Here is a 14515-nt window from a genome sequence, read left to right as displayed (position 1 = left end):
TGGGCATTGGGTTCAGTAGCCATTCAAAAGTTACCTTAGTGTGCCTGTGCCACTAAAGAACAGCCCCTACTCAGCTAGTAGGAGATACTTGGCACCATAACTTCTAGTTTTATCTTGACCTTTAGGCTTCCTGTCAAGAATCAGTCCTATAAATCCTTCTTTCTTGAGGTATCCCCCCTCCACGCCACCCTCCACCTATCTCACCAACCCCATTATTTCTTTTATTTTTGTTTATCCTTAAGGTTTGTGTGCCAATGCTTTTCCACAGGTAATCTGCTACCAAGTATGTACTCATCTGCCTTGGTAGTAACTTTAAAAAAATCTTAAGAGTAACTTAACATAAACCTGAGACCTTGCCCATACATTTCACTGTTCATTGCTAGCTACTACCTAACAATGCTACTTTGAGGATCTCACATCTACCTTCTCAAAATTGAAAGAAAGGTAGATATTGTGGGAAACTTGGAAAAAGTCTTCATATCTAGGCCAAGTACCATCTAAGCAAAAGCATTTGGTCTCTTGTCCATACCATTGCTTCCTTTACTTGAAAAGGAATGGAATTTAATGAACAGTCACTAGTTTTCCTGAAGTTTGGCCCTGATTCCATCCAAAATATTATATGTAGAACTTCCAACAGTAGAAAGGCATTTAAAGCATAAAATTTTATACATATCACATGATAAATATATGTATATATATATATATATATATATATTTGTTTCTCTATGCCATGACAATTAATGCATATCCTACTTTATACTATTTCAAATAGAACCTAAAGAAAGCTTGCCATTCATTTGATTAAATTTTAAAAACAAATAAAATGACATATTATTAACTATAAAAGTAGCCAGATCCCAGCCCTCTTCAAAGAAATGAACAGACCATACCCATCACATTTTATACAACTAAAGCACTCTTTTTTCACTTCTCCCAAGAGCAAGAGAATTTTTTAAATAAATAATTAAAAATGGAATAACCTCAACAATGAAATTCTGAAAACAGATAATAATCTATTACTTCTTAACATGTTCTTCATAAACAATAAAATCACAACTCTTTTACTAATAAATATCTCAGAGTTTTAACTACTTCATCTACTGCCTTATAAAAGGAAGCATTTAACAAAGGCCTAACAGAAAGGAATTTTCTTTGATCTCTGTTTAAATCATTATTCTGAGACAGTGTGTTTAAAATCATAGACTCTCCTCTAATGAAGGTGCTTTTTGTGGTTAAAGCAAATGATGAATGATGTTCTCTTCAGCAAAGAGAATCTCTCAAAGGCTCAGCCACTTGTGATGGTTTTTCTGATGGCATCCTTGACCTCCTTGTTCCTCAGGCAGTAGATGATAGGGTTAAACATGGGGGTGAAGACTGCGTATATAGCTGAGATCAATTTGTTAGAGTTGAATGAAGCAATGGCCCGAGGTCGGACATACATGAAGATCACTGCGGTGTAGAAGATGACCACCACTGTAAGGTGAGATGCACAGGTGGAGAAGGCCTTCCGCTGCCCCGTGGCCGAGGGTATGTGCAGGACAGAAGAGACAATGAAGGCATAAGAAAGGACAGTAGCGGAGAGAGGAAACACAAGGATGATGATGGCTAGCACAAAGTCTACCCTCTCAGCCATAGATAAGTCCATGCAGGCTAGTTTGAGGATAGGCGACACATCACAGAAAAAGTGGTTCAAGATATTATTGCCACAGAATGCAACTCGGGAGATAAAGTACACCTTTGCCATGGAGATGGTGAAGCCACTCACCCAGGAACTAATGGTCAGTTGAACACAAAACTCTGTGGTCATCATGACTGGATAGCGAAGAGGCCAACAAATGGCCACGTAACGGTCATAGGCCATGGCAGCCAAAAGCACACATTCAGTGCAGGCAAGTGAGATGAAGAAATAGAGCTGAGTCATACATCCCAAGAAGGAGATGGTATTGGGGTGAAGTAGGAATCCAACCAGCATCTTGGGGACTGTGACAGATATATACCAGGCCTCCAGAAAGGACATGGTGCCCAGAAAATAGTACATGGGCTTGTGCAGAGACCCAGTGACCCATACAGTGAGAATGATGATCAAATTCTCCAACAGTACAAAGAGGTAAGTGAGGAGGAAAAGGAAGAAGAGCAAAATCTGCAGCCAAGGGGCAGTAGGGAATCCCACCAGGATGAATTCACTAATATCAGTGATGTTTCCCTTCCACATAGCTAGATCATCCAAAGACAAAGATTAATTGATAATAACACCAAACCAAAGAGTAGGATCTGCATTGGCAGCAAGGGGCCCTCAGACTACAGATACTTTATTTTTAAACTTTAGAGACATCATCTAGCCCTAGGGTAGGATTTAGGAAACAGAATAGTCACAAATTCTCCAGAAAATCAAAGTCAAATACCTGAAAACAAAGAATGTCAAAGCAGAATTAACAAGTCAGACTCAGGATTTAGACCTTAGGATCTCGGTCAGAAAGAGGACTTTGGGTAGTACTAGGAGAAAATTCTTACTTAGTCCTTGTATTCCCAGATTTCAGAGGCAGCTTGAAGGTAGGAGATTATAGTAGTTGAAATCAATGCCAAAGATGGTCCAGATGGCTGGACAGAGAAGCTGGGAAGTTTAAAACCTGGAGAAAATAAAAGCAACACATCAACTAGAAAAAGTCAAAAAAAAAAAAAAAAAAAAAAAGGGCTGGTCACAAGAATACTTGAATCTGGCCTATTCCTCAGGTGTGTCTTATGAATACTCTGTCAGTGAATCTCTGCATATATTTAGGGCCATGGTTTTAAAAAAATGGAATGAATAAAGGTCTTTTAGAGTGATTAAACACTATGTACTATTTGCTTGTTTGAGGAGGTTCTGGCATCAACAAACCTGCTATGTTGGCAATCATCTAACAGGATAGCACATGCAATTATGTATAATAATAAGTTAAAATATTAATGTCTTATATAAAAAACACATTTTGACATTGTAAGACCCCTAGCAATACAAAATGTTATATATATAACTATTATATGTACACACACACTTGTATATGAACATATATTACTGCTGTAAACATTTAATATATGCGTATCTGCATATATAATAATTCCAGTAGTCCCCCTACTTATCCAAAGGGGATACATTCCAAATTCACAGTAGATGCCTGAAACCATATATAATACCAACCTCTTTATATTCTATTTTTTCTATTTGTGTATATCCATGATAAAGTTTAATTTATAATTACTAAATTAATATACAGTAAGAGATCAATAATGATAGATAACAATAAAACAAATATTATAACAATATGGTGAATAAAAAGAGGGAAATTACAGGGTGAGGGGGCAGGAGTATGAAAGATGGTTATTGAGACAGACGTCATTATCCTATGTACGTGTATGATTATATGAATGGTGTGAATCTACATAGTACACAACCATAGAAACAAAAAGTTGTACCCCATTTGTGCACAATGAATCAAAATTCAGCCTGTAAAAATAAAAAACATTTAAATTATTAGAAAATTTACAGAAGAAGATATATAGTTGATTCATAAATATATGAAAAAGTGTTCAACATCTCTAGTAATTAGAGAAATGCAAATTAAAACAACTCTAAGATTTCATCTAACTCCAATTAGAATGACTATTATCAAGAACACAAGCAATATTAATGTTGGCATGGATGTGGGGAAAAAGGCATACTCATACATTGCTGGTGGAGTTGCAAATTGGTGCAGCCACTCTGGAAAGCACTGTGGAGATTTCTCAGAAAACTTGGAATAGACCCACCTTTTGACCCAGTTATCCCACTTCTCGGTTTATACCCAAAGGACTTAAAGTTAGCATACTACATACAGTAAAGCAGCCACGTCAATATTTATAGCAGCTCAATTCACAGTAGCTGGATTGTGGAACCAACCTAGATGCCCTTCAACAGATGAATGATTAAAGAAACTGTGGTATATATACACAGTGGAATGTTATTCAGTCTTAAAGAAGAATAATATTATGACATTTGCAGATAAATGGATGGAATTGGAGAATATCATGCTAAGTGAAATAAGTCAATCCCAAAAAACCAAAGGCCGAATGTTTTTCCTGATAAGTGAATGATGATATATAATGGGGGTGGGGGATGGGGGGTAAGAGAAGAATAGAGGAACTTTATTTATTTATTTATTTTTTTAGAAAATGTCCTCTAGCACCTTCAGTGTTATGGAAGGAGGGCAGATAACATGATTAAATACTGATATTAATTACCTGTCAAATAAACATAGGCATGCATAGTGAGGCATGCCCACACACGTGTGCACAATACATAGTTTACAGAATGAGAATGAAACAACAAAGAGAATAGACAAGGCTTATTGAACACTTCCCACAAACTCCTGTAAATGTTTTGCATAAATTAATTTTTTTATTGTAAACAAATGGGATACATGTTGTTTCTCTGTTTGTACATGGAGTCAAGGCATACCATTTGTGTAATCATAAATTTACATAGGGTAATGTTGTTTGATTCATTCTGTTATTTTTTTTCCTTTCCCCCCACCCCTCCCACCACCCCTCTTTTCCCTCTATACAGTCCTTCCTTCCTAGAACGGAGGAACTTTAGATTACATAAAGGGAAATGAGAGGGAAGTGGGGGCAGGGGTATGAAAGATGGTGGAATGAGACAGACATCATTACCCTATGTACATGTATGATTACACAAATCGTATGAATCTACACCTTGCATGACCATAGAAATGAAAAGTTGTACCCCATTTGTGTACAATGAATCAAAAGGCAGTCTGTAAAAATGAAAAAAATAATAAATTTTTAAAAATAAAATAATTTTTAAATAAAGTTTTTTAAAAAATTATTTGAATGTGGTCTCTTTCTCTCTCAAAATTTCTTACTATATTATAGATCTTAGTATCCTTGGAGATGTTTTCTTCTTTCCTTATTAAGAACTTCCATATTGTCAAAGGAAGTACTTTATGGTTTCTGTTTAGCATATCATAATTGCCAGTATCACTAGTTTTTTACTTTGGGGTCATAATTATCTAAAATAAGGATTACTTGAATATTAGCATCACAACAATAAATATGATAAAGAGATAGCTATTAAGTATTAATGGAGACGGGTAGTATGTACAGTGTGGATATGTTGAAGGGGTTCATGTCCCAAGCAGTACAGAGCATGACAGTATGAGATTTTATCATGATATGGAAAAACACATACAATTTAAAACTTATGAATTATTTGTTTCTGGCATTTTCCATTAATATTTTTGGGTTTCAGTGAACTGTGGTTGACCATAGGTTACTAAAAGCACAGAAAGCAAAATCACATATAAGGGGGGACTACTATATACAAGTGCATGAGTCACACATCTTAGTTCATATTTCCTTCCTAATTTGTGTAATTCACCCGTCTTTTTTCAAAACTGGCTCAATGACCTAACATTACAACTCAAAGCTCTAGAAAAAGAAGAACAGAATAACAGCAAAAGTAGTAGAAGACAAGAAATAATTAAAATCAGAGTTGAAATCAATGAAATTGAAACAAAATAAAACAAATCAAAAAATTGACAAAACAAAAAGTTGGTTCTTTGAGAAAGTAAACAAAATAGACAAACCCTTAGCCACACTAACAAAGAGAAGGAGAGAGAAGACCCAAATTACTAAAATTTGTGATGCAAAAGGAAATATCACGACAGACACCACTGAGATACAGAACATAATGAGAAGCTACTTTGAGAATCTGTATTCCAACAAACTAGAAACTACCAAAGACATTGACAAATTTCTAGAGACATAAGCTCCTCCCAAACTGAACCAGGAGGACATACACAAACAGATCAATATCAAGCTATGAAATAGAAGAAGCCATCAAAAGCCTACCAACCAAGGAAAACCCAGGACCAGATGGATTCTCAGCTGAGTTCTACGAGACCTTCAAAGAAGAACTCATTCCAATACTTCTCAAAGTATTCCAGGAAATAGAAAAGAAGGGATCCCTACTGAACTCATTCTATGAAGTTAATATCACCCTCATACCTAAACCAGACAAAGGCACACCAAGGAAAGAAATTTTAGACCAATATCTTTGATAAATATAGATGCAAAAACCCTTAACAAGGACTGGGGAGATAGCTCAGTTTGATCCTGGGTTTGATCCCCAGCACCACAAAAAAAAAAAAAAAAAAAAAAAAAAAAAAAAACCCTTAACAAAATCCTGGCAAACGGTATCCAAAAACATATTAAGAAGGTAGTGCACCACAATCAAGTGGGGTTCATCCTCAGAATGCAAGGTTGGTTCAACATCCAGAAATCAATAAATGTAATTCATCACATCAATGAAGGTTAAGAATCATATGGTTATTTCAATTGACACAGAGAAAGCATTTGACAAACTACAACACCCCTTCATGCTCCAAAAAATAGGGATAATAGGAACATACCTCAACATTGTAAAGGCTAATTATGCTAAGCCCACAGCCAGCATTATTATTAATGGAGAAGAAGTGAAAGAATTCCCTTTAAAAACTGGAACAAGACAGGGATGCCCTCTTTCACCACTTTTATTCAACATTGTCCTTGAAATACTAGCCAGAGCAATTAGACAGACTAAAGAAATTAAAGGGATATGAATAGGAAAAGAGGAACTCAAGCTGTCACTCTTTGCTGATGATGTGATTCTATATTTAGAGGATCCAAAAAACTCTACCAGAAAACTTATAGACCTAATAAATGAATTCAGCAAAATAGCAGGATATAAAATCAACACACATAAAATCTAAAGCATTTTTATATATAATTGATGAAACACCTAAAAGGGAAATGAGGAAAACAACTTTGTTCACAATAGACTAAAAAAAAATTTAAAAAAAAATAAAATACTTGGGAATCAATCTAACCAAAGAGATGAAAGATCTCTAAAATGAAAACTACAGAACATTAAAGAAAGGAATTGAAGAAGACCTTAGAAGATGGAAAGATCTCCCATGTTCTTCAATAGGCAGAAAGAATATTATCAAAATGACCATACTTCCAAAGGTGCTATACAGATATAACGCAATTCCAATTAAAATCCCTATGACATGTCTCATAGAAACAGAAAAAGCAATCATGAAATTCATCTGGAAGAACAAAAGACCCAGAATAGCCAAAATCAGCATACTTCAGTGATGTAGTCACATCAATGTTCACAGCAGCTCAATTCCTAATAGCTAGAACCAACCTAGATGCCCTTCAATTGATGAACAGACAAAGAAACTGTGGTATATATACACAATGGAATATTACCCAGCCTTAAAGAAGAATAAAATTATGGCATTTGCTGGTAAATGGATGAAGTTGGAAAACATCATGCTAAGTGAAATAGGCCAAGCCCAAAAAACCAAAGGCCTAATGTTTTCTCTGATAAGTGCATGACAATATATAATGAGGGGGGGGTGGCGGGGGAAGAGAAGAACAAAGGAACTTTGGATGGTGTAGAGGAAAATGGGGCGGGAGGGGGTGGGGGATAGAAAGATAGTAGAATGAAACAGACAGTATTACCCTATGTATATGAATGATTACATGAATGGTGTGAATCAACATTGTGCACAACCATGGAAATGAAAAGTTGTACCCCATTTGTGTATAATGAATCAAAACGCAGTCTGTAAAAATAAAAAAGATTTTAATAAAAAAAAAAAAAGAAACTCTAATGACCATCCAATCAATGTTGGTCTAAGGTTACCAATACATGTGCAGTACAAAAAGCCAAGAATAATACAGGAAAATTAAAGCTAAATGCATTTTAAAAATGCTCAAATTTTATATTTAAAAAGTCTTACTTGATGAATTCTTTCTGCCCTTGACTCTGAAACTTCCTATTATATACACTGCTGGAAGAAAAGTTCCATTTAAGGAGTTGCCTTAGCAATGAGAGGACTTAAGATGTCCAAGTATACAGAAGGGTGCTGAGCTTCCATGGCTCAATGGGAGCAAAGGAGAAATTGAAATTTAAGTAGAAATATATGTTGGCTTGAAATTATAAATTTCAATTTATAATTATAAATAGAAATTATAAATTTCTATTTCAAGAAGACCAACAGAGATGATGTGGAAAAGAAAATGCAGAATACAGAGAACCGGAAAGAAGAATAAAAAGTGGAATTTCTCAAGTGTTCAAAAATTATTTCTGATTTATACGTACTTTCTGACCTAAAAAAACCTCAGATCACCAATAAGGTAGTTGGTTTAATGAATTGGAAAGTTGAACACAGTGAAACGAATTCAAGTTTGATTTGTTTCTCCACTAAGAAGAATTATCCTTTAATTAATTTTAACAACTCTCTCAGGGAAACAAATTTTGCCCAAGAGGTGTAAAGCAGTAAGGAAGCAGCACATAGATCAAGTCCAAACAATTACAGAATAAGGTTGTAAAGGAATTTTATACCTGAGTGCACATTTACTCATGTCTGATCTTTAAAGAATCATAGAGACATAAAAGCAGCATAACAAGAAACATGGAAAAAGGAAATCCCAATATTAAAGAGTGTACTTAAGCATTAAAGGAAGTACATGACACTGGAACAATAATTGAAGATCTAAATTCTAGTCTGGATATTGAAACGTATAAAGATTAAATATATTCCTCTGTTCAAAATCATGGGATGGAGATATACATTTAAGCAAGCCACTATAGTCCAATGTCCTATAGCCACAAGATGGATACATGCCTAGGTAGCCCGCTGAAGGAAGGATGTAGTAATTCCTACACCAGTGGACTCCAAAAACAAGCAATGGGGCTTTCTTCTTATCTGCACCTGGACAGCTGAGCCCTGCTGGGGAAAAAACATCACACAAGAAGACAAATGATATAACCACAATTTGTTACGACTATGATAAAATGTATTTCATATAAATATTTCAATCAAAGAACCATGTAGGAGGTCCAAGTGGTTCTTGGGAGCAGATTGGTGTGTCACACAGGGCTTAGCTGGACCACAGACAGTGGCTAGCTGTCCTATAATGGTTTTCAGTTACCTTACTCTCCACTTCTTCCACAGATCCTTGCCTCTGATCTCCAACGTGAAGTTCCACTTCCTACTCCAACTCACAGCAGACAGTTTCACCTCCTATTTTACAAAAATGAACAAGGCTACCAGGTAGTAATTTATTCAACATCCCACTACCCTCTCATGTCTTTGCTTATTCTGTTCTTCTTATCTTCTTATCTTCTTATCTTCTTATCATTTCCGCTCTAGTCTCATTTCTCAGGAAACTGATTTATCAGATATCCCATTTCTTTCTGTATATTAAATTCATTATTTTTACAATTATTCAATGAGCACCCCTATGTGACAAAAGCACTGTTCTGGATGCCTGGGATAACTCAGTTAATAAAATAGACAAACATGGCAAAACAAACAAACCCTAATCCTAAGTAGTTACATCCTAGAAAAGAGATACAAGCCATAAACAGGAAATAAAATAGATATAAATTAGGCATTGTTAAGCTCTGTGGAGGAAATTAATAGACCAAGGTAAGGAAGATTGTTGCAGGTGCTGGCAGCAGGTTGATATTCTAAATAGAAGAGCGAGGACAGGCATCACTGAGCAGCGGCATGAAAAAGGAGAAGGCACTATCCATGGAATTCTCTGAAGGAAGAACTTTCCAGACAAAAGAAATATGTATTTCAGGTGAGGCACAATGTGAGAAACAACAAGGAACTGAGAACAACTGGAGCAGAAGTAGTGGAGGAGAGAAATGAGGTCCAGAAGCAAGAGGCCAGGAAGAAGAGGATGGGTCAATCATTGTCCTTCTGAGCTGCAGTAATCATGTTGATTTCTTTGAGAGGATTGGGGTGACTTTGGAAGGTTTTCAGCAGTTGAGCTATTTAAGAATTCCTAAAATAACTTACTGATGACAGGTTACTCTTATCTGAATCATTCCCAAAGATTGGGCAATCAATCATCTGTTCCTAAAAGTAATCATATTATTCCCCACTGATCATATCTTCGTGTCTGTTTCAGGACACTGTACCATCTGCTAAGCCTCTCTTCCTTTTTCTTCTGCTTACTTTCTACTGTTGCTGCCTTTCAAAATATCCCAGACTTTTCCCATTTAAAATATGTCAATTTCCCACTTTCTGGCCTATTCCCTCCACACTTTTAACCCTACTATGGCCAGGTAGTTCTAGTCATTTAAAATACCAGAACGAATGACTAGTCTAGAGCTGCCTTTCAAGGGAGACAGACAGGCAATAAAGAATATAATAGGGCTGGAGAGATAGCTCAGTTGGTAGAGTGCTTGCCTTGCAAACACAAGGCCCTGGGTTCGATCCCCAGCACCGAAAAAAAAAAAAAAAATTAAAATTAAGAATATAATATACTGTAATAGACATTACAATAGACTATTGAATATGGTGAGAATCCAGGATAGAGACTAATCATTTCTGTCTAGTGAACCCAGAAAGCCTTCTCCAAACCATTTGGACTGAATAAAGCATGACAGAGATTTGGAAGAGAGAGCATAAATGGACAGAGATCAGGCTAGAAGGTGAGGTGATGTGTGACTAGCTCTCCTACTTTTCACTTTTTCCTGCTACTAATTCTCCCCCTTTCCAACACACTGAGTCCTACAGCATCTGACAGATTATCTCTTGTCACCGTAGCTACATGTGGAAAATGAGACAAGTCCCATTTACATTTTCTTTACTTTTACCCTGAGCTCCTTTTACTTTTTTTCATTAATTTAATTTTTTTTTAATTTTTTTAATTCATTTTTTAATTTTTTACAGACTGCATTTTGATTCATTGTACACAAATGGGGTTCATCATTTTGTTTCTATGGTTGTACACGGTGTAGATTCATGCCATTCATGTAATCATACATGTACATAGAGTTTATTCTTGAAAACTCGAGAAGGCTACTAGGACAGTGTTGCTTTACCCATTACCTTGATCTCTGCCTGTAGCCCACTGTTCTGGGTACATGAGGAGGGCCATCAGAACCTGCCCCATGCTCTCTCCTTGCTGAACACTCACCTACAGCTCCACTCTCCCTCTTTACCTTTGCTGTCCCTCAACTTGCACAGTCTCCAATAATACCAATCATATTCATCTTTTACTGGGTATCTCTCATATGGCAGAATGTGAACTAGGCCCTTTCCAGAGACTAGGTTACTTAACTCTCACAACAATCTAATAAGGGAGTTATTATTGGTCCCATGTTACAGATAATTGAATAAATAATTTGGCTAAATTCACACAAACAAAAAGTGGCAGAGATGAATTATAAGACTATTTGTCTCCAAATTCTATACCTTTTCTACTGTGCAATAATCCTCCTTCTTTAAATATTACTTCTCATCTCTCTCTCTCTGCCCTCAGCCACACTCCCAATTTGTATCTCAAATAGAATTATATATCCATCATCAGTTCTTTCCCATTTTGTTCATCCTCCTGATTTTTCATTTTGATCCTTATAATGAAAGCAACTTTTTCTTCAAACTTTCTTTTTTGTCCAAACTTCTCACCTCTGAATTTTTTGAGTTTTTATGAGCAGTCTGAAGTTCCTAAAATCTAGTTGTTTTTCATGAGCAACTTGCCTCCAAGTCTATATGTTCAAGGCCTCCTAATATTTGTGGTGATCTTCATTCACCCCTGGTTGAAACCTCATGTGTGCCTGAAGTCTGAATGTACATAACCCACTGCTCTGTACTTTGATCTCTGGTCCAGTCACCGACTACAAGTGCTCTAACCATTACCTAACTCTGAAAGTCATTATTAGGAGTAGAGTGTAAGCTCAGTCAGAGAAGCACGCTCATCTGCTGAGTCCAAGAAATAGAACTGATTTGAGCTACTCAGAAGATGCTATCAATGAAAAGCAGATTTTCTTGAGAAAAAGAGAAAGTAAGCTGGCCTTCTCTTCACAGTACAGGCTTGTCATTGGCACTGCTGCCTGGTAAGTCTCCTTAGGATTCTCTGGTCAGATTAACCCCTTCCTCTCATATTTGCCCCTTGTGCCTCTGCAGCACAGTGGTCTGCCCTCAGAGAGCTGAGGGACATTATGGAGATGGCAGCTGCTGGGCAGGCAAGTCACACTGCGGTGTCTGAGACAACTCCATGACTCACATTGCCTCCTCTGACTGATTGTTTACTCTGGGCCAGAAACTGCTCCAGAGTTAAATGTATGTCACCTCATTTGCTTCTTACATTGTCCTGTGAGGGAGACTTTGTTCTACATATTCCACAGATAAGCAAAGTGAAGCTCAGATTAATTAAATAGCTGGCTCCAAGGCACAGAGTAAGTGGAAGGACTTACTCAATCTATGAATATTTAATGAATGTCTTTCAGGGACCAGACCTGTAGGGATAAAATGATGATCAAAATAAACATGGAATATAATCTTACATGAAAGAGGTATGTGATGAGTTTACTAAAAATTATCCAATAAAAAAATTCTTCATAAAGTCCAAAAAGAGAAACCAGATAAGAATAAGGGGACTTCACAAATAAAGGGAGGATTGTTTTTAGCCAGGTGGACTAAAACACAACTATGAACATATGACCCTCAGATCTGAAGCCATCAGTGGCTGCTTACTGCAAGCCAGTTCCTTACATTGTAGAGTGAGTCTCTCATGATCTGATGCCCACATTTGTCTATATCCAACCTTCTTCCTTTGTCAGATACACAACCCAAGCATGAGTCACACTAAAGAAGTTGCAGTTCTTCTGGGCAGCAGTCCACTTTGAGGCTATAGTTGCACACACTTCATCTTTTACCTGAAATTCTTTCTAATCTTGCCACCTGGCAAGTGCCTATTCACGTTTCATCCTAACAAACCAGCCCTAAATACCAAGCCCTATCACCCACTCCTGCCTATTACCCCAACTCTTTTTTGGTACCATCTCTAGTTTTATAACAGTTTGGACCTGATAACATCATACATCACACATATCATTTTGCTTACCTGTCACTACTATTAGATCTGTGGACACCATGAAAATACATTTTTATCCTGCTCGTGATTTGCTTTTGTTTCTAGTATCTAATACAGTTTCTGATATATGTTTGGCACTGATGAGCAAATAATTTGTGGTGCTTAATTAAGATCGAATGTCTCACCAAACTGTATTCTGTTTACTTCTCTTTAGGAACCTGCTGGAGTAGGTCATCTTGTTGCATCTGGCTTGGAGATCTTGGTTCAGTTGTACAGGGGTCAGATCTGTGGACAGGCGTCCTGGAGAACATGCCCTACATCACACCATGAGTCTTTGCCTCTCCACCCGAAAGGAGTTACAGAAAGGTGACATAGGAAATGGAGAAAATAAATAGAGGCTTTGCAATAGCCTACCATAAATCCTGGGAAAATGCTTCTCTATCAAGCTCAAGAGTGCCACAGCTTTAATTCTTCTCACCCAGGAAAGACTCTAGGGTCCACAAAGATTGTATGGGAATAAAATATATTCTGTTATCAATTCAAAGAAAATGTAACATCATCTCAATTTGTATGTGTCAAGAATTATAATTCCAAAATTCAAAGTTTACTTCTGGGCCTGTTGGGTGTCCCTGTCGGATAAAAGATAAAGATGGGAGAGAGCTTTCTGTTTACAAGTGATTTCTCTCTTTGATCCATTCACTGTGTGTCTCTTTCCGGTCCTCTCACTCTCGATCTTGTTGGCTCTTGTTCTCATTCTTGGTCTTTCCTCTGCAAAGGGCTAACTCTCTATGTTGACCTTTCCCATGGTCTCACTCAGACAGACCCTGGAACTGGATGGATCTAGGTGCTCAACAGAGATGACTGTTTTTTTAAAGGCACATCCTTGGGGATCTGATTCACAAGTGCTATGGATATTCAAGAGCAACAATGACAAAGAAGTTAGGGAAATTTCCCTAATGATCTCCATAGGTCAACAAAGAAAAATGCAAGATGGTTTTCAGGTAAAGAGAGAAAGAACAGCAGCAACAGAATCATGGCAAATCAGCCTGGTGTCTGATCCTAATTCTTAATGTTTTTTATTTCCTCTCTTTCTGGGGAAAAATTTATTATGACTGGTCTGCTTCTTTAAGATATGATGTTATATGGAGGGATGCTGGGGAGAGGATTAAAACACAGAAAAGTGATTTTACAGTGTTGACAGAGCATACAAAGCTCACAAGAGCAGAGCTTTCTCTCTACTCCCTCTACCTAAGTAAAAAACTTATACAATTGTACATAGGGTAGAAATCAAGCATTAGTGGGTAAAGCAAATTTTAAAATTCCATTTTGTTTGTACCTAGTTTAATTTTGTATCTTTTATCTTTTAAGGACACTTTTCTTGTCTCTTCCTTTTGGATTGTTTTATATTATATGAATCATCATTAACCTGAGGAAGAGATTTAAAAGAACCATTCATTCTTAGAGATCTAAAAAGAAAACAAGACATAATCTAAAGCAGAGAAGAAGACAACACACACACACACACACACAAAGCAACTGATAGTATTTCTGTTCTAAACTAAATGGCAATCTTCTATTTCCCCAACTTAATTTT

General features: G+C 36.7%; 1 protein-coding gene across 1 annotated transcript; it reads right to left on the bottom strand.

Moving 5' to 3' along the window:
• Positions 1-1285: 1285 nt before the first annotated feature.
• On the bottom strand, positions 1286-2212 carry LOC124958361 (olfactory receptor 6). Its single transcript, XM_047516345.1, has one exon. It carries the CDS (start codon positions 2210-2212, stop codon positions 1286-1288), a length of 927 nt encoding a protein of 308 aa, XP_047372301.1.
• Positions 2213-14515: the final 12303 nt, after the last annotated feature.

Source organism: Sciurus carolinensis, chromosome 11, assembly GCF_902686445.1.
Source record: "Sciurus carolinensis chromosome 11, mSciCar1.2, whole genome shotgun sequence".
NCBI classification, from domain to species: Eukaryota; Metazoa; Chordata; class Mammalia; order Rodentia; family Sciuridae; genus Sciurus; species Sciurus carolinensis.
The sequence above is the reverse complement of the archived record's forward strand: the minus strand, read 5'-3'. Positions and strand labels throughout refer to the sequence as shown.

Excerpts from the sequence above, each read along its gene's own strand:
- LOC124958361 (XM_047516345.1), bottom strand. The coding sequence starts at position 2,212 with ATGTGGAAGGGAAACATCACTGATATTAGTGAATTCATCCTGGTGGGA.